Raw genomic sequence first — 20508 nt, forward strand, 5'->3', positions numbered from 1 at the left:
TTCTTCTGCTTAAAGTTTATGCTTGACCAGCCTAGAACTTAAATGATACCAAAAAGAAAAGGATCCATATGATATGGGATCAACTTGTAGTCAAGACTTACCTTAATAAAATATTTATATTGAAGTAGCACTGCATTGGTGCCACTAAAATATTTGCTCACATATGGACGTGGCTCATAGGTAGCTGTGACTCATAAATAAATTTGAGTAAGTCACAGAGCATAAATTAAGTGGCTCCTAATGATAACACTGGGACCTTAATCACAGAAACATTGGGTGTCATGTGGAATTGGATAGTCTGCAACTTCGTTTTGGTCTTAGATCATAACCAAATGACTATTTTAGTTATTGTTTAGTATTTACCCATCTAGAATGAATGAAATAAAAGAGGAATACTTTAAATAAAAACTGAGTAGACACATTGAAAAAAATTAGGGCAATGCTAGGCAATAAAGGATAGGTAAAGCTCAAGTTGTTAATGTGTCCTTTGGCAAAAATACAGATTTTAAGAAAGGGTTCTCAGAGGTCAATCTGCAGTACCAGTCTCACCTAAATATTTCAGAGTGTGCACACAATCTGGATTAAATAGACTGGTAACACTTTTATCTTCCCTAATGTTGATATGTCAAAAACCACTGGACTGGACATGATATGGACATTATTTTTCCTGTAGATATGTTCTTGAATTTCACTGGGAACAGTTCTGTTTATGGAATTTTCAACAATTTGAAAATACAGAGAATTTTGAAACCCCTCTCAAGTAGGCACAAGTACTGCCAATGGAAATCCTTGTTTTTAACTCATGCCACTGCAAGACATCAAAATGAAACTGGGTATGGAAGATAAAACTTGCTTTTTAAAAGCAAATGACTACAATGAAAGACAGTTACTATATTTACAGTAAGACAGCACTGAATCTATTCTAGAGCATCTTGTTTCTACTGCCCTTGTATTAGAATGATATCATTTACTTACTTATGCCTATGTGTCCACAGGTGAGAAAGAGAAAACATGTGATAGAAAAAAAAAGTTTTAACTACAGTTAATGAGATAATGAAAATACTAAAAGGAATTTGCTTTAAATATTTACAGTACATCCAAAAAAGGAAATGCATATATTTTCTATTCTTGGTGTTTACCCATCAGAATGATATATCATGTTTTAGATAAGATATCCAAATAAAAAGTACATGCTTTTATCACATATAATTATACCCAATGATCTACTGACTCTACATGAGTAGGATTCCCTTCTATCAAACCTAGATTATTTCAGTCCTGAAGGAGAAATCTTGAATGAGACTTTCTTCTAACTGTGGAAAATTAGTTCATGAACACTGATTTATAAAGAACCTATATTTTTGGAAGAAGATATATATGAGAACTATCATAGCTGTTACAGAGCAATTGTTGAATGTATTTGAAGTTGTTATGTAGCAATTTGATTCAAAATTATCTTTGCTGTTTTTATCTTACTCTAATCAAAAGTTACTGGAGAATGATCACGGATCAAACACATTATTGTCAATTATGTATGTCAAAAATTCATAAAGATAATCCAAAGTATAGAACATAAAATGTTTCAATAAAATCATATGATTGTATGATCTTAAACTAAATCTACTAAAATTATAATCCTTATAGGCTGTTATTTGAAAATTATCAGTATCAAACTATATGGATTCCAGACAGTGTTACAGTATACCTACTGGTGTTAAATTAAAATGAAGATATATAAACACAGAAATTTGCACACAATGCTTCCTAGTTTCTAAATATTTGATGGAGAAGAGTCTCAACATAAAAAGAGTATCAAATCATATTGGCTCAATTCCTATATTCACCAGTAATTTAAAAGAGACCATCAATTTTCTAAGTGAATAAAGTATCTGTATTATTATTTTCAAAATAGAATGTCATGTATTAAGCTGTTTTAAAATCTGTTTTTGCATTAAAATAATAGCATTACATAAGATTTGACGGTATTCATATTATTCTCAACCAAACCTTTTATAACACTGTTAATGTGGAAATCATATTAATGTATCTATTCAATATTTTTCCCATTTAGAGATGAACACCAAGATTTTTGAGGCTTGCTTTATTCCTACTAGTAAATGCTACAAATTTATCGTTGTTTTCCCTACTGTGCCAAATTCCAATTGCAAAAAAAAAAAATCTGCATTTAATTTTGTCATCAAGGTTTTAAAGTATCCTTGCTTTTTTTTTTAAACACATGATGACCTAAAGTAGCTACTATGGAGTTTTACAAATATTGACAAAGTAAACGGTCACCAAAGGAATCAGATTATTGAAGGGAGTACCATTACAAATTGAGCTGGGAAGTATTTTAGTAATAAGCTAATGGTCTATTTCAAAAATATGTCATTTAAAGTTGCTTGAGATTGCAAATAGTGTAGCAATCATAACAGTCTAAGAGTAATATGATGAAATTATGTTCTAAGTGATTGGGCATCTAGTACATGAATTCCTTATTTTCACTCAGATTTTAACTTACCTATAATGCCCTAAAATAGTGTCTTAGAATTTTAAATAATAATATTTTGGTTTAATTACCAAATAGGCCTTGGTTTTAATACCAATCAGCAATTAGTATTTTATGATTGCTTTATCTCCTCATTTCCTATGTGAACACTTTGTTTTCTGAATCGATTTATACTTGGTGTGTGTGCACAACCTTGAAGGCTGAGAGAAATTGTTTCCTCCAGTTGAATACGACAACTTGTCTGTGTTAGTTTTCTTGTCTTTTTTTCACTCTGACTGTTCCACTTAACTGTTCCTAAGTTCTCATCTAAGTAATTTGATGTGTAAAAGTAAATAAATAACAGAACAGGCTGAAATTCAACCGACAACCTAGCATCCATTAAAACCCATCTATTTCTCAGAGTTCCTGAGAGGTCTACTTACATTGTGCTGTCTCCAAGTTCTTCATAGAGGTGCGCGCCTGGTGGTGGGGGCGGCGGCGGGGGCGCTGCCACTGGGGCGGGGGCGGGCGCTGCCGGTTTAGCCGCGGGTAGAGCAGATTGAATTCGTGCTGTCTTGGTGCACTCAGCTTGGCGTCTTGGGTAAAGTAAGGTTGTCTTGTCAAATTCATTTTTAGAAAGTCACATGCTTATCAATAGGCTGCCTTCTAATAATGAGGTACCGTTACCACAAATATTTGGACTGGTAAAACAGAGCAGTTTCACAGACTATTGTTTACATCTACTTCCCCCTCAGTTATTTAAAATGTTTACTGCTTGAATAAGGGATCAAATATAGGAGAGATTTTTAAAAATTAAATTATATGATAATAATAACGAGAAAGTAAAACAAAGTTAGTCGGAGAATTAAGGTCTCCTTTTCTACTATTGTAGTTAAGGTGACTGTAGACAATGATAACACACTGTGTATTTTACCAAAACTAGAAGAAAGAATTTTGAATGTTTTCACCACAAAGAAATGGGAAATGTTTGACAAGATAAATATGCTTACTCTGACTTGAACATTATATAACATCACATGGGATGCTATAAATGTATACGATTTTATGACAATTAAAAATAAAAATTGTGATGCATAGCTGGTGGTTTGATGAATTCTTAAGATGAGGCCTATAGAAGATAAATTATTTTGCTTTATTCTTCATTGATGTAAAGAAAAGTTATTCTATTCAAAAATGATTTGCAGTACATAGAGTTGACAGTTCCCAGATTCTGCTTGTGTGTGCATATGTTGAAGGGAAAGTTGGTTGGCTTTATGAAAGTATTTTTTTAGTTCCTCAGAATGCCTGTGATTCTTGTTAGTGCTTGGCAGCTGTTTTTGGATGTCCTGACCACTGACTGTTCTGTCAAGACCAATACCTCAAATGGAAGAAAAGAGTAGAGCCAACTATTTTCCACAATTACCCTAGTTAAATACGGTTGCCTAAAATCATCTCTATTCTATAACAAATTAAAATATGCAATACCATTACAAATACAAAATAAACAAATGACATATGGTCCTGAGTAAGTAGGCACTTGATCTATATGATCTGGGGTTTCTCATTTTGTATTTAAAATAATCATGTGCAAATTATTAGTAAGTATACTTACACTTTAAACCTGTTTGGGAAAGCAATGAGTAAGAAAAAAACAAAGTTATGTTAGAAATAATGTACTCATTATTTTAACACCTGATTAATTTTAAATTATGAATTATTTACTGATTACACTCATAATCCCAACGTTAATGGCATAGTAGAGAAACTTGATTTTTCAATTTGGAAAATGGGGAGCACTTTACTATTAACAGCCATACATGCTGTAAAACATTCATCTCAGAATGGAAAAAGAAATTAGGTTACTATATGGATAGGTGGGTATCGATTCTAATAGAGTAATGGAATATTAAAGGTGATCGAATCTTTTATCACTGGCTTGTTGGTTTATTCCCATTTTAGAAAATTAAAGGAATGGACACATGTAGCAAGCCCTGATTATATTGATCTGACTTTGAAGTTGAAACTAGAATTGGAAGGTGCCACTCATGAATAACAAATTCATGGCAATTTTTTTCTTTTTTGCTTCTTAGCTTTCCATTTATAGCAAATCTTAACAACATGCCATACTATAGACATATATCCATCCATTTATCATATTTACAACTAGGGTATGAAGGTAGAAATTTCAGATTGTTTAATATTTGAATTTTTATTGATATGTGAGCAAAGAAAAAACCCATTGTGTTTGCTAATCTCTACAAAGCAATAACTAAAATAAAGTCATAATATGCTGAAATGATAACTAAATAAGAGTTTAAATAATCCATCTTCAAAATATTAATAAACATGTTAAATTTTTTAAAGTTTTAGAATTCTGAGTATAGCATCTAGAATTACTCAGTTTTGATTATTGATGCATACAGGAATTTTCATACTGATTTCATTGGTGACAGGCCTCTCTGGGAAAAATTTGAATTAATACAACACACACACACACACATGAAGATTAATATTGGGTTGATAGCTTAATAATTCAAAAATCATTTGTCCAGAATTGTCTAGTCATGGTCTTTAGATATAGCATAAAATTGATTTGTTAAGAATATATTAACGAATGCTATGTTTGTAATGTCACAGTTTTTGTGTTGGAAAACAGTTTTACAGTAGTTCATGCAGAGCATATTTTAGGACTTCCAGTTGGAATTTCCTTCCCTTTTCAATTAAAAAAAATCCTTAAGAAAAAAAGGAAGGCTTAAGAATTTCTAAGAAATATTTTAGTACTCTACCTGTAGATATTGTACATGATGAACAACAATTGTATCATTATGTCTTATTGGTTAATCAGATGATTTATATGATTTATGATTCTGATCTGTTATTCAGTTTCTTTTTTTTCACAGTCAGGATTTATGTGAATTTTAAAAGTATGCATACTAAAATGATAGACAGGTAGATATTGTAAATACATGCATTTTGTTGAAGGAACCTGAGAATCTAAGGACAATCAGAGCCAACATACGCCATCAGACATTGCAGTACAGGCCTCGAGAAGGCTATGCAGGAAGAAGAAATTACCAGGGAAACCCCGTGGTGCCTGCTATGATTTTACAATGATTTACTGACACTGTGATCCTATACACAGACCTATATTTAACAGTACGGATAAACACCTATCATGACAGTGCAGTGAGGTTATAGTTCTTCCTGTGGAACTGAGCCTATATTATTCCACTGCTTTTCTCTCTAATGTATCTATTGTCTACTCTCCTGAGGTTCTTTGCACAAGAAGAGCAATACAGTAAGACTTACAAGCTAAGCTCAGCATGAGAAAATATTTAGAGCCCAGGAATGTTGTGCTACCTGTGAAAAATATATGCAAAGTCTGTATTGTTTTCCCTTTGAGAAAGATGAATTGATATGCAAGAAGGACAAAGCAATCCCATCACAGCTGTGTCACCAGCATTTCACAACTACAGGGCTATGTTGCCAGAGATGGTTTTCAACAATACTTTCTTGAGGAATTATCCATGTGTAGCATCTTTGCATACTTACTGTCGGTAGCTGACCAAGACCACCAGGATGGCAGGAATACAGCAGAGGATGATGATGAAGGCCAGAGCCAGTAAGGCCCCTTCTGTGTATCCTAGACTTTCTCCTCGCTTTTTAATGCTGGTCACTGCCTCTGGAGTCCGGATCTCCAGAATGCGTCCTCCTTCCCCATAAAATGGCTGAAAATCTTTATTGATATCCAGCAGTTTGCCATCCAAAAATCTTATTGTTAGATAAATAGTAAAATTAATGAGATCAGCAGAAAAAGCTTTTGTAAAATAAAATTGTTTTATATATTCTATTAATATTTTCCATTGAAAAACAAATTGAAGTAGCATTGTTATGGATAATAACATCATATATAATAGTATGAACAATAAAGAAGAGTAACTACAAATCTGTATCTAAATATGAACGGATACTAACAGCAATGGCACTAACGTGATATACTTACAGGTTTCACCAAAAGAACTGTTAATATCATTTACCTTAATATAATGTTATAATATTTACATTATTAAATTATTCAGGTAGAATAAAATATAATACCATAAGTTATACAGCATACTCTAAAATTCATGCATTTTATCCTGTTAACAGAGAACAGTACAATACTATTAACTGCAAGTCAGAAAACTATTCAGTTATGAAAACAGATCTGAGACACCAACCTAAGTCTTCAGGCTTGGTCTGCATGAGATTTCCATCACACTAACTTATATATCAACAATCAACCTCAAATCAATACAATGTGAAAAGGGAAAAATGTAAACGCAATATTATTTTTTCTTTATAGGAAAAGACAATAAAGAATACAAGTAGTCACTGTAGTTAGCATCACAAGTTAAATCCCACAATTATTGCAATACTTTCCTCCTCTAAGTAATGAAATTCAGTGAGTAGTGCATTGGAGGAAGAATCAAGGAATAATTGTTACTTTATCTTATCAGGTTAGGAAATTATACTATAATTAGCAAATATTTTTTAATTCCTTCAGAGGTTTTTAACAGTATCTTATAATTCCTACATATTAAGTCAACAACTGTACTGCTAATACAGAAAGCCACAACAAATATTAGTTATTTTCCTTTTTAAAATGTTAAGGTTTCATTTATAAATGATAAATACTTTACTATTGAAAATTGGAAAACAAGAATTAGTCCAAGTAAAGCTAAATTACTCTTAGATCCATGATGCAAAGACAAGCATAATCTCTGTTCATGTATTTATATACTCAAGTCTAATTTATTGGATTTAATAAATATTTTATATACTTGTGATCATGCAGCGCAAAGTACAAATACTATTTTGAAATGTATTTCTTAATGTAAAAATAATACGCTTATGTTGAAATATGTGGAAAACACAAAATTTGAACAAACAAGCAAAAATGGTCCCTAATTTCACTACTAAAATATAACCAGATATTGTCTTTGTGCATGCTTTGTGGTCTCTTTTATGCCTTTTAACACTTTATTTTAATTTTCAGACTGATCTTACTGACTTTAAATAGCTGTTCATAGTTTCCATATGAAAAAACAAAGAGATGTCTTTTTGTGAGAGATGAATTCCAGTGGGTAGTTTGTTTTTCCAATTTAGGAAACTCAATGGTTTAGATAATTCAATTTTAGTTGTAATGCTACAAACTTTTTAAACAGATTATTTATTTATTTATTTACTTATTTGATAGGCAGAATTAGGCAGAGAGAAAGGTCTTCCTTCCGTTGGTTCACCCCCGCAAATGGCCGCTATGGCCGGTGTGCTGGGCCCATCTGAAGATCCGAAGCCAGGAGCCAGGTGTTTCCTCCTGGTCTCCCACACAGATGCCGGGTCCAAGCACTTGGGCCATCCTCCACTGCCTTCCCGGGCCACAGCAGAGAGCTGCACTGGAACAGGGGCAACCGGGACAGAACCGGCACCCTGACTGGGACTAGAACCCAGAGTGCCAGCGCCGCAGGCGGAGGATTAGCCTAGTGAGCCGCAGCGCCGGCCCAACTACAAACTTTTTAAATTACATTTTAATTCTATAATATGAGACAATTAGCATTCTTTATAGGCAAATATACTTTTATGAACCAAATCTTTATAGCAATTTTCTTGGACTGGCTTCAGACTTGACAAATATATATCAAAAGGTTAGACATTGTTACAAGTATCAGAGTAGAATATTAACATTTTGTTTGAATTGTTTATTAGGTAAAATGAGAGAATTTCTAATGAATGTTGTATCACAAGTTATATATTATTAAAGCTGCAAAGTTTCAGAACTAGAAAGGTCATTAATTTGCCAGGGAAAATTTAATCCTCACTTGTGGAAATCACTTAGCAGATCAAAATGCTGTTGAATTCCTGTATTTCATGTTCAAATCACCTAATGGATGATTTATTAAACTTTGGATTTTAAAACAGTCCCATTATTTAGATATCTGTTTGGACTTATATCTCAAAGTGTTAGTATAAGTAATTATTTATTAGAAAATTTGATCACTTTCAGATTAGACCTGATACAGTGTTTTTTTTTTTCATTTTATATATTCAAAACAACTTATTGAGACCAAAATGATTGAATCATGCAATTTTTTTTCCTAAAGCATTATGAATTTGGTGCCATCATTTTTTTAGTCCCTGAGATTCACAGAGTATATTTATTTTTGTTCCTGTATAAGTAAGTCATTTTTATTTCTGGTTCAAGGATTTTTAAATATATTCACATACTTTTCATTAGTACACAACCACCTTTGCATTGATTTTTGCCTACAATTTAATGAACTCTTTAATTACATTTTCAATTTTTATTTCCATTATAAGTACTGTAATTTTTCTGCAAACCTATCTGTAATTTTTAGGTTTCATGTCAATCATACTATAAGCAAATTTTGATTTCTTGTATAATTTCTTTTTTTTCTTTTCCTTAATATGAATTATTAATGTACATACTTGTTATCAATTTAATTCAGATGCTCAAGTGACTTTAGATTTTTCCCCGTGAAGTAAAAAAAAAGACCTCAAGGATCTTTAATACTTTTTCTTATTTCAGGAGTAAGAATTCTATTATCACCTAACATCTATAGTAATCCTTGAAGAGAGAATCTAATTGGCTTCTCTGGAATGTGTGCTAACCCATATCGATGTGAGCAGAGAAATATCAAACTCTAATTGGACTAAGGGGAGCCACTTCATTAAACCATCAACATGTTGGAGAAGGTTAATTCTCACAAGATAAAGTGGAGTCTGTTTTCCAGAAACAGCAGAAGGATTTAGGGCATTTAAAACACACCATTTCACTAACCCATATTATCTTGGTTTCTACTGAAGATGTTAAATGGTTTTCCAATGATATCTACAGAAAGATACTTTCAGAGTTATATGTTCTATCTCTGAGTCATAAATCTGTTATTTCCTTTATTTTTCAGTATTTATTACCCCATTTTTGCCCATGCATGCTTATCCTAGAAAAGAGACTGATGTTGACTCTGGATAGATGTATCAATAAAAAGTTTTTTTTTTTCCTCTTTATTCTGATCTGCACTCTACTTACTTGTTATTTGCAAATCTTTGTAAACCTAAGGGTGAGGTACACAGATTCACTCCCAGTATGTAGCTATATTAATTGCACCTGAGGTAGGAGCAGGATGTCCTCAAGGGCCTTTGTACTGTGTACAAAGTAGAGGGAAGGGAGCTGTCTTACAGCCAACAGCCACCACAAGTCAGAAAACAGTAGAGGTGGGGAAGGAAAGCTGAGGAAGCACCACCCCAAAATTAAACATACAAGTTAGAAGAGGAGGACACACCAACCTCACCCCATACTTCAATCCCACCATTAGGATAGAACTGAGCAACAAGCTGAGACTTGCCTACCACTGTGGGAGAGAAGAGTTTGTAGACTAACTCCTGTGGACTGAGGACTGATCAAGACTGAGAAAGCCTTTTAACAACCCTATTCCCATTGTGAGAATGAAGTGACAAGCACTTACAGTCCATGGCATATTGCAGTTAATGATTACCACAGTGAAATGCAAAACTAGAGTGACCAGATTCACTCAACAGAAGATAAAGCATGTCCACTTGAAAGAATAAACAGTAATAGCCTCATTCCTTACTGTTTTTTGTTGGTTTGTATTCCATACTATTTCTGGCATTCAATAAGATAATACACAAAAAGTTTAAAAAATAAAAAAAAAATACCTATTTTTAAGTGATAAAATAATGAAATAAGAACAAGATGGAGGTACTGGCCAGAGACTTTGATAAAGGTATGACTAATACATTACAGACTACAGTAGGAAGTAGGAAACATACTTGAACTAATACAGAGAATCAGTACAGTGGGGTGGGGGAACCTATAGAAAAAATCTAATGGAAATGCTACAAATTTCTGTTTATGAAAGGTCTCAAGATAAAGAATGTCTTCAATGAATTCTTCAATAGGTTGACACAGATCAATCAGGAAACTCAAAAATAAGGGCCATCCAAATACTTTCACAGTTATATGTTCTATCCAAACTAAAACACAGGGAGCAACTGTGGGAGGGGCAAAATCAGAGTATGACATCCCCACACTGTGAGAAACAATGATTCTTAATTCTAATCTTAAAAAGGAAATAGAGAAAATGGGGGAGAAGAAATTTTTCAAAATGTCTAGTTTTCCCAGAACAATTTATTAAAAAGATGATCCTATACTGAAACATGAAATCTTGGCAATAATAAATAAAAATCATGAGTGTAAGTTCATGTATTTGTGGCTCTATTCTACTCCATTGGTTTTCATGTCTGTTATAATGCCAGTCTCATCTATCTCATCTTGTTTCAATTACAATAGCTTTACAATATATTTTGGACTAAGGTAATATGATACATCAGTTCTTGAATCATCAGGCTCATGAATGCTTTAACCTTCTGGGTTTTTTTTGTGATTTCATACGAATTATAGGATTCTTTTTTCTATTTCAGTGAAGAATGTCATTGGTATTTTGGTAGGTATTTTGCATCACATCTGTAGATTGCTTTGAATGGTACAGATTTTTGCAACATAAATTGGTAGGATTGGCCGGCGCCGCGGCTCACTAGGCTAATCCTCCGCCTTGCGGCGCCGGCACACCGGGTTCTAGTACCGGTCGGGGCACCAATCCTGTCCTGGTTGCCCCTCTTCCAGGCCAGCTCTCTGCTGTGGCCACGGAGTGCAGTGGAGGATGGCCCAAGTGCTTGGGTCCTGCACCCCATGGGAGACCAGGAGAAGCACCTGGCTCCTGCCATCTGATCAGCGCGGTGCTCCGGCCGCAGCGCGCCTACCGTGGCGGCCATTGGAGGGAGGGTGAACCAATGGCAAAAGGAAGACCTTTCTCTCTGTCTCTCTCTCTCTCTCACTGTCCACTCTGCCTGTCAAAAAAAAATAAAATAAATAAATAAATAAATAAAATTGGTAGGATTGTTTTAAAAATCCACCCAGACTAGGCAAATGCATAATGAAAGAACATAGATAAATAATTGCTTGGGGTTAGAGGGGAGGGGATAAGAAGAGTGGGGAAGAGAAATGGAAAATGACTACTAATGATTACAGCTTTTATTTATTATATGTTGAAAATGTCCTAAAATTGACTGTTGCTTACACAGCTTCATGATTATACTAATAATCCCTGTATTATATACTTTCAACGGGTGAATTCTATGATACATGAACTATATCTCAATAATTATTTTTAAAAATACTTGAATGGATAGTAACTGAGATTATTTCAGAAAGCAAAACAGTAACAAAAGCAAAAAGAAGGTAAAATTCAGATTAAATATGTTTAAAGAATCACAGGGAGATAAAAGCAGGAGAAAAGTAATATATATTTATTGAAGCAAATCTAAGCCATTGAAATAAGCAAAAATTAGAAAAATAAAATACCAATAAGAATGTCAAATAAATGATATTCTCTATTTCCTCTTTAGGTTTAAATTTCCTATTTATTCTTTAAAAAACCATTTAAAAATAAAAGTGAACTCTTTGGAGAAATTATGATTTTCATTTATAAAGCTTTTGACCTGAGAACTCAGACATTCTCAGAAGCCTACATTTTAGCATAAGGGGGAATTGAGAAAGCAGTCCTACTTCCATTGTCCCATGCATTAGGCAACAGTCTTAAAATTCCAGTATTTTTGTTCAGTGTTTGCTACATTTTCAATAACTCTCAAGTATAGAGTAGATATTACTTGTACATTATAAGATCTGGACTACAATATTTTACAATTATATTTTAAAATTTTACAATTATATTGTAAAATATTTGCAGGAACGATTCTAGAGTTCAAAATATACTATTGTTTTCCAGCTGCTAGGTCAAGGTGAACACTGCTAAAAGAAAATGTTAGTACTTCATGGCTACTCTATGCTCTCTACAGTACAGAAGATTTTATATATATATATATATATATATATATATATATATATATATACATACATTCTCTCTCTCTCTCTCTCTCTCTCTCTCTTTCCCTCATTCCTGTCTGTCTGCTATATCCATTCTATTGAATTTTAATCTAAGTTTGAAGTTAAATCTAATCTAATCTTGTTTAGAAGCAAGGATAAGTATCCTGTGCCTCATAGTGTAAGTAGAAACCCAATGGACTTGTTTCCAAATGTTTTAGTCCTAAAATAACTGCAATGACCAGGACTGGCACTGTGGCACAGTGGGTTAGCTCCCTGGCCTGAAGCGCTGGCATCCCATTGGGCACTGGTTCAAGACCCGGCTGCACCACTTCCGATCCAGCTCTCTGCTGTGGCCTGGGAAAGCAGAAAAAGATGGCCCAAGTCCTTGGGTGACCTGGAAGAGGCTCCTGGTTTCGGATCGGCACAGCTCTGGCCATTGTGGCCAGTTGGGGAGTGAACCATTGGATGGAAGACCTCTCTCTCTCTCTCTCTCTCTCTCTCTCTCTCTCTCTCTCTGCCTCTCCTCTCTCTGTGTAACTCTGACTTTGAAATAAATAAATTAAAAACAAATTGTAATAACCATCATCATACTCGATAAAGCCCAGTGAACATCCTAAGAAAATGAATACTTAATTGGGAAAAATTCATGATCACAATCTATCATTACACTAAATCTAAAAGCAATGAATAAAGAAAACAACTCAAGTGAACTTAAATAAAGATTAAAAAGGTTGATAATGGAAATTAACAAACAATATGTGAATTCCTTTGAAACTCCACTCCCTCAAAAACTTTTTAATTCATATAGAAAAGTTAGCCTAGTAGATCTAAATTTTACTTCATTTGAGTGGTGTTTTGGAAACCTGAGAGAGAACTATTACTTTGTCCATCTACATTTATAAACAATGATTTAATATACTGTCTTGCATGTAACAAACATTAAAAATAAAGTGATATTACACTTAATAACTAATATTATACTTAATAACTTAATAACATTGTTATTAAAATAGGAGCAGTGAATTTTACCAATGAACATTTAAACTTGAGCTAAACTCAGAATTTCTGGATTTCAGAAAAATATTAATTATACCCATACATAAAAAATTTAAAAATTTTGATTATATGTAAATGTAAATTTACCTTATATATAGGTAAATTTGCAAATAGGTATGTTTATATACTGTATAACAAAGAAAAATGAATTATGAAAGTATGAATCTGTGGATATAAATGTGTGTTTGTAAGTTTATGCAGAAAAACATAAACTTCAGAATATATACATATATTTTGGATAAAGTATCCATAAATAAGATATATCAAAAAGTTCATGAAAATACATATTTTGATAAAAATTATGCAGGGATTTCAAATTTATACACCAGCATGAAGTTTAATTCCATTCCCATGAACTTTTTGAATTACCCTCTATATTCATTTTTAATTAAAAAATGTTTCAATATAAATATAATTTTATTCCAAGATTCTGTTAAACACTAGATGTCACCAGAGAATGGCAAAAACTGTTAATAGGTTTTTTTTTTTTTTTTTTGCTCTTACTGTGCTAGAATATCAACTAAGGGAAAAGACAGTGCATTTTTGTTGAATATTCTGCATTTGGTTCATATTTGTAAACTCAGATATTCAAATTCACACCAAGGTAGAATATCACATAGGGGATGTACTTCAGTGGAAGTGATTATCCCCCTCTGCTCTCCATACTCAAATAGAGGGGAAAAAAAAAAATCAGGAGACCGGGAAGAAAGCTGGATTTGTCCCTCTAGTCAAGGCTACTGAATGGCAGGCAAACTTGGTACTTTGAGAATCTGCACTTTCCTCTCCAGTATAAGGCAGAGCCTTGGAGCAAGAGTGAAGACTGGCTTGATGTGATCAGAAAGAGCTTTTCCCGGCTCATTTGTTTTACTTAGGACCCTGTCTCTGCTTCACTTTAGAACAGATCTCTGAAGTTACTGTAGCCCATCCTTGGACATGAAAACCTTTAGGTATTGGCTCAAGTTTTCTGTTTACACTTGGCTTTCAACAGTGATTTGATGAGTTTCATGCTTTAAATATTTATAGCCTTATGTCAGGATTATCTATGTGTGCTAATGTAACTACAAAGCTATTATTGACAAGGAAATAGACTTACTTGAATAGCTCATTTCTGTCAATCGCTCTATTGGTTTGCGGGTCGATTGCATAGACAGTCAAGTCGCACTTGGTATAATCTTCTAGAGAAAATGCGTCTCCATGCCGTCGAGCACCAATGGACTCTACCACAACCTTGGCACCAGGAATTTGCTCCTGCACGTAGCGATCCAAAATTCTATAAGTCAAACATAGTACAAACATGACATTCCAACGGGTTTCTGGGAAAAAAAAAAATATCACCTAACTCGAAATGACATTTAGTAAGTGAAATATGACAGTCTGGTTTGTGCTAATGTTTACTCAATATGAATCACTGGAAAAATCCTTCTTTATATTTTTTCCAGCATTTAATTCCCAGTGATGCTGGAAGCTGAATAAAATAGAACGAGGTCATCAACTATGTCCTATTTAAGTCCAGACTTTTAAAATTTATGATACCATTTGAGCTTTTAAGTGGCTCATGGGAAGTGCCAAATATGTTGTACACATAAAGCTGTCTATCTGCGTTTTATAGGAGTCATGGGGTCTTAGAAGTCTTGACTTCACATGGTGGGTGTCATTATTTACACATCCACTGGACTCTGATATATGGCATACAGCTTTATGCTAAGGTGCAGGACTAGGACAACCATTTTCCTAGGGGCACAGATATCCTTTGAGCATTATGGCAATGAAAGAATGTAGAAATATTTTTGCAATGGTAGTTTTACAAGTTTAAGGAAAATATTGCATACATTTCTCAAAAGCTATTTGGGTGAATGTAGGCAACTAAAATTATGACATCTATATAGTATAAGGCATATTCAACAACAACAAATAATGTTAAAAATAGATATTTTTCTATTTAATATGGAAGTTTTTTTACATAATTTTATAATGAATTTAATTAAAAGCACATGTTATTACCATATTAGTTTCCATTTTGGCAAATGGCAGTTCCTAAAGTCTTTCACTTTATAAAAACTTTATATTGCTAGCCCTTTTAGGTCATGATTTTAAAAAGCATATTATTAAGGCATTCGGATATGGCTGAAGAGCCCATGAGAGTATTTTAGGCATAGAAAGCCAAGACACTCTGGAAAAAAAAAGAAAACCTAAATGAAAGATCTCTGCGAGTGAGATCCCAGTGGAAAGAATGGGGCCCTCAAAGAAGGAGGTACCTTTCTCTGAAGGGAGGAGAGAACTTCCACTTTGACTATGACCCTGTCGGAATAAGATCGAAGTCAGCGAACCCTGAACGCTTCCATAGCCTTAGCAACTCATGACTAGAGCCTAGAGAGATTACTGATGCCATAAACAAGAGTGTCAAATTGTTAAGTCAACAAAAGGAGTCACTGTGTACTTACGTCTCATGTGGGATCTGTCCTTAATGTGTTGTCCAATGTGAAGTAATGCTATAACTAGTACTGAAACAGTATTTTACACTTAGTGTTGCTATGTGGGGGCAAACTGATGAGATCTTAATATATACTAAATCGATCTTCTGTATATAAAGATAATTGAAAATGAATCTTGATGTGAATGTAATGGGAAAGGGAGCAGGAGATGGGAGGGGTGCAAGTGGAAGGGAAATTATGGAGGGGGAAGCCATTGTAATCCATAAACTGTACTTTGGAAATTTATATTTACTAAATAAAAAAAATAAAAATAAAAAAGCATATCATTAAATTATTTATAGGTATTATAATGAAATAATAGTAGCCATATGTGGCAAATACTTTAAACATTTATAAATATTCTGTTGCTGGATTTTTTTTTTTTTTTTTTTTTGCTGTGAGGGCGTTTAACATGTTCTAAAGTCACTTGATAAGACAGATGTTTCAGATGCTAAATTGAACGAATTTTCACTCTATTAAACCATGTAGTCTTAAGGGTGTGCAATGCTTTGTTTGTGCCTGCCACAAGCACAAACAGGAGAGGCAGGGGGCACTGACAATATTGCATTTGCTTTTAAATCTTTGTGGACCAGCACAGTTGAAGGCTGTCTTGATGAGGTACTCTTCATTCTTTTACTTTTTGCTCACTACCTCATGCCTACTTCTCTTTCTACCTTACAGAATCATTTCTGATGAGGTCCTGGTAGCAAATAAAAGAAGATGTGAATAAAATCAGTAAATCTATTCTGCAAATACTGTTTAGTGTTTGAAGGCAGCCTCCTGGGGAACCTGAAGATAAAGGATGTACCTGGAGAGGTACACTGGTCTTAGTGTCAACATCATTCAGCCTGTAGATTTGGATTCTTTTCCTTTAAGACTTACATTTCCTTAACAAAAATATGAGAAGTCTCAAAGTGAAAACCACATTATACTTTTGACATTTTATAGAAAGTGCAAATGGTTATAACACAGCATTGAAGAGCACAATGCTTTGGCCTCGAGTGTCATCTCCTTTACAAACCAATTGCAAACCTTTACACTAGTAAATTTAAGTGTCAGTTTTCTAAAATTCTAAATGAGGGTATCATCTACCACCTGAGGTGGTATATACATTAAATGCATTGAAACTATTACAGAAGTGTTGGCACAATTTTTATCACACAGTAATTTTCATGAAATATTACTATTGTTAGTTATTTGGCTTAACTACTTGCATTAAAAGCCCCTTTTTATTGGAATTCTTTCAAAATCTTTACCTTGTGAAGTTTTTAAGAAAGTATATCTTGGGCCGGCACTGCGGCTCACTTGGCTAATCCTTCGCCTGCAGCGCTGGCACCCCGGGTTCTAATCCCGGTTTGGGCGCCGGATTCTGTCCCGTTGCTCCTCTTCCAGTACAGCTCTCTGCTGTGGCCTGGGAAGGCAGCGGAGGATGGCCCAAATGCTTGGGCCTTGCACCTGCATGGGAGACCAGGAGGAAGCACCTGGCTCCTGGCTTTGGATCGGCCCAGCGCGCTGGCCGTAGCTGCCATTTGGGGGGTGAACCAACCAAAGGAAGACCTTGCTCTCTGTCTCTCTCTCTCTCACCATAAAACACACACTCTCTCTCTCTAACTCTGCCTGTCAAAAAATAAAAAAAAAGAAATAGTTCCACCAGAACTATTAAATACAAAATCACAACACAAATTTGAGTACCTGCTTAAATACTTCCCTGCTTTACCTGCACGCTACAAACCATGCATTCATGCTTTGGAAATTTTTTTTTTCATTTTTTTTTTTGTAGTAAGAGCATGAAACATTAGGTCTAGCCTCTTAATGAAATTTTAAGTGCAAAATGCTTTATTGTTTATTGCAGACACAATATTGTATAACAAGTTACTGGAACTTAATTCAACTAAAACCTTATAACCACTGCAGTAAGAAGTTTCCATAACACGTAAGGCTGGGGAATCTCTTAGCCATTACTGATTTTTGCCACTCACAGATCTCCCATCTCCTGGTAACCATCATTCTATTATCTGCTTCTGTAACTTTGACTAATTTAGATGTCTCAAATAGAGGATCATATGGCATTTGTCTTTCTGAGTCTTATTAATTAAACAAAATGTCTATGTCTTCTATAATATACTGCACAGCTCTACCCATGTTTTCACAAATGGAAGGATTTCCTTCTTTTGTAAGGAGAGATGGTCTGCCAATGTAGATATATACCATATTTTCTTATCCATTGTTCTGTAAATGGACATTTGTGCTCTTTTGATTATAAGGATATTATGAATAATGCTGCAATGAACATGAGAATGCAGATTTCTCTTTCAAAGGCTGATTTTAATTACTTTGGCTATATACGCAGAAGTGGGATTTCTGGATTACATGATAGGTCTATTTAAAAATATTTGGAGGATCCTTATACTGTTTTCGATAATGAGTGCATAATTTAATAATTTCACCATGGGGTACAATTGTTTTTAGTCTTCCATAACTTCAACAGACTTATCTTTTGAAAAATATTCGTCATCATAACAGATATGAGATGATACGTCTCTGTGATTTGGCTTTATATTTCCTTGATGTAATTATTTGTCATTTGTATGTATTCTTTGGAGACATGTCTATTTAAATACTTTTGGCCATTTCTTTTTATTTACCACACAGAAAAATAATAAACTAAAAATGGATGAATGATTTGAATGTAAGATCTGAAACTTTAACGTGCCCAGAAGAAGACATGGGAGAAAATTTTCCTGACATTGATCTTGACGGGGTTTCCTCCTTGCATGTGATACGGACAGCATGGGCAACAAAAAAACAAAATAGATAAGACATAAAGCAAACTATAAAACCTATGCATAGCAAACAAAAAATCAGCAAAGTAGAAAGGGAACAAGAGAAAATATTTGCAAACTGCTTATTGGCAAATTAACAAAATACATATCTGAGAGATTTCCACATTTAGTTCCCTCCTCTCACACTATTGGATTTATGAATATATTTTGAAAGTGAATCTAATATGAAGATTAACAGAAAAGAACTAAGCCTCTGGTTTTGGATTAGGGTAAGGGCATGTGGCCTAACCTCCTGACTTAATGCCTACCATTGACTGCTAATCGAGTAATGCCATTTGGTAGAAACAAAGAGATATATATTTAAACCTGATTCACTAATTACATTCCTAGAAAATATGAGATTTGGATTCAAACAAAACACCTTTTCATGCCTAACGATACTGAATTTCACCTATGTCTTGCACCTCTGGAAAACAGTAATGGCTAAGAAATTCCCCACCCTTTTGGTTATGGAAACTTCTTACTGCACAGAATGACCCTCTCCCCTATGACTAGATAAGACACATGGAGGGCTCCTAATTTACCCTTGAAAAAGCCAAATTCCTACTCTTTGTCTTAAAAGTGATTACCGAAATGTCCATGATCCTTACTGATCAATCATAACCAAATTCTTGTTGAACAAATTCCACACAGTATTTCTACTTTCTCTAAGCCACTAAAGTTGGTCTACCTTCAGTCTAAGACTGATAGAAGACCTCCAGAAAGACCCCTCCTGGAACAGGGTAAGGTCAGGCTCAAATATTACTTGGTTTACTATCTGATCATTCCCTTGCCCACATCAAGATCTTTCTAGCCTTCCTATAGAAGTCTGATTCTCCCTGACCTTTGAGGCATTTGCAGATCTCTTGATGATTCCATGTTACAAGCAAGCTTCCTCCTCCTAATCCATAATTTCTGTCCCCTCTCTGGCAATAATCATTTTGAATAGGATATCTTTTCTCCTTAACCCAGATTTATTTTCTGAGACTTGTAGAATACAAGTAGACAGCTTAAGGAATCACATCTCAAGCTTCAATTTATTTTTCTTAAATGAATTTGTGTATTAGCCACCAGTGCAGGTTATACAGAAAGGATTTTAGCAAACTATGCATGAAACAACAGAATATTCTCTACTCCTACTGTTCTACAGTCCGAATATTTGCCTTCCCCCAAACCCGTAACATTTATATGCTGAAGACCTAAACCCCAGGGACTGTAAAAAATAAAGCAGTTAAGGTCAAATGAATGAAGTCATAAGAGTGGGATTCTGAACGCATAGGATTAATGTCCTTACAAGGAGAGACACCAGACAACTTTCTCTCTCATTCTCCAGAAGCACAAAGAACAACACATGATGCATATACATGCAACTAAAAGATGCACCCCTCATCAGACATCAACAGTGCTGGCAACTTGAACTTAGTCTATTTCCAGAACTGTGAAAAATTTAACTTTGGTTTTAAAGGCTACACAGACAAAGCATTCTACGATTTTATAGGAGGCCAATTAAACTAAAATTTAACATGAAAGGCATAGCAAAGAGGCCTAAACAATCTCTAATTGTTTCAGTCACTTTTTTATAAGTTAATATGTGGATACTCTGGTTTGCACTACTTAATTATAATCAATAACTGTTCTACCAAATTATAGAATAATAAGCAATATCTGAAATATTGTTCCTTCCATGATAAATAATAGTAACACTTAAGTATC

The 20508-nt window shown here is 34.1% G+C and overlaps 1 protein-coding gene across 15 annotated transcripts in view; it reads right to left on the reverse strand.

The window, feature by feature from the left end:
• Window positions 1-20508, reverse strand: part of PCDH15 (protocadherin related 15) — a 725080-nt gene that overhangs the window by 15864 nt on the left and 688708 nt on the right. For 7 of the 15 annotated variants that reach the window (XM_062215104.1, XM_062215105.1, XM_062215100.1 and 4 more), the window contains 5 exons: window positions 14596-14772; window positions 6038-6256; window positions 4098-4106; window positions 2929-3081; window positions 976-981 (listed from right to left, as the gene is read on the reverse strand). In XM_062215104.1, coding sequence (XP_062071088.1) covers window positions 976-981; window positions 2929-3081; window positions 4098-4106; window positions 6038-6256; window positions 14596-14772 — 564 coding nt within the window. The remainder of the gene's footprint in view (window positions 1-975; window positions 982-2928; window positions 3082-4097; window positions 4107-6037; window positions 6257-14595; window positions 14773-20508) is intronic. The other 8 variants (XM_062215103.1, XM_062215102.1, XM_062215101.1 and 5 more) reach the window with 3 other exon arrangements.

This window comes from Lepus europaeus, chromosome 17 (assembly GCF_033115175.1).
Source record: "Lepus europaeus isolate LE1 chromosome 17, mLepTim1.pri, whole genome shotgun sequence".
NCBI classification, from domain to species: Eukaryota; Metazoa; Chordata; class Mammalia; order Lagomorpha; family Leporidae; genus Lepus; species Lepus europaeus.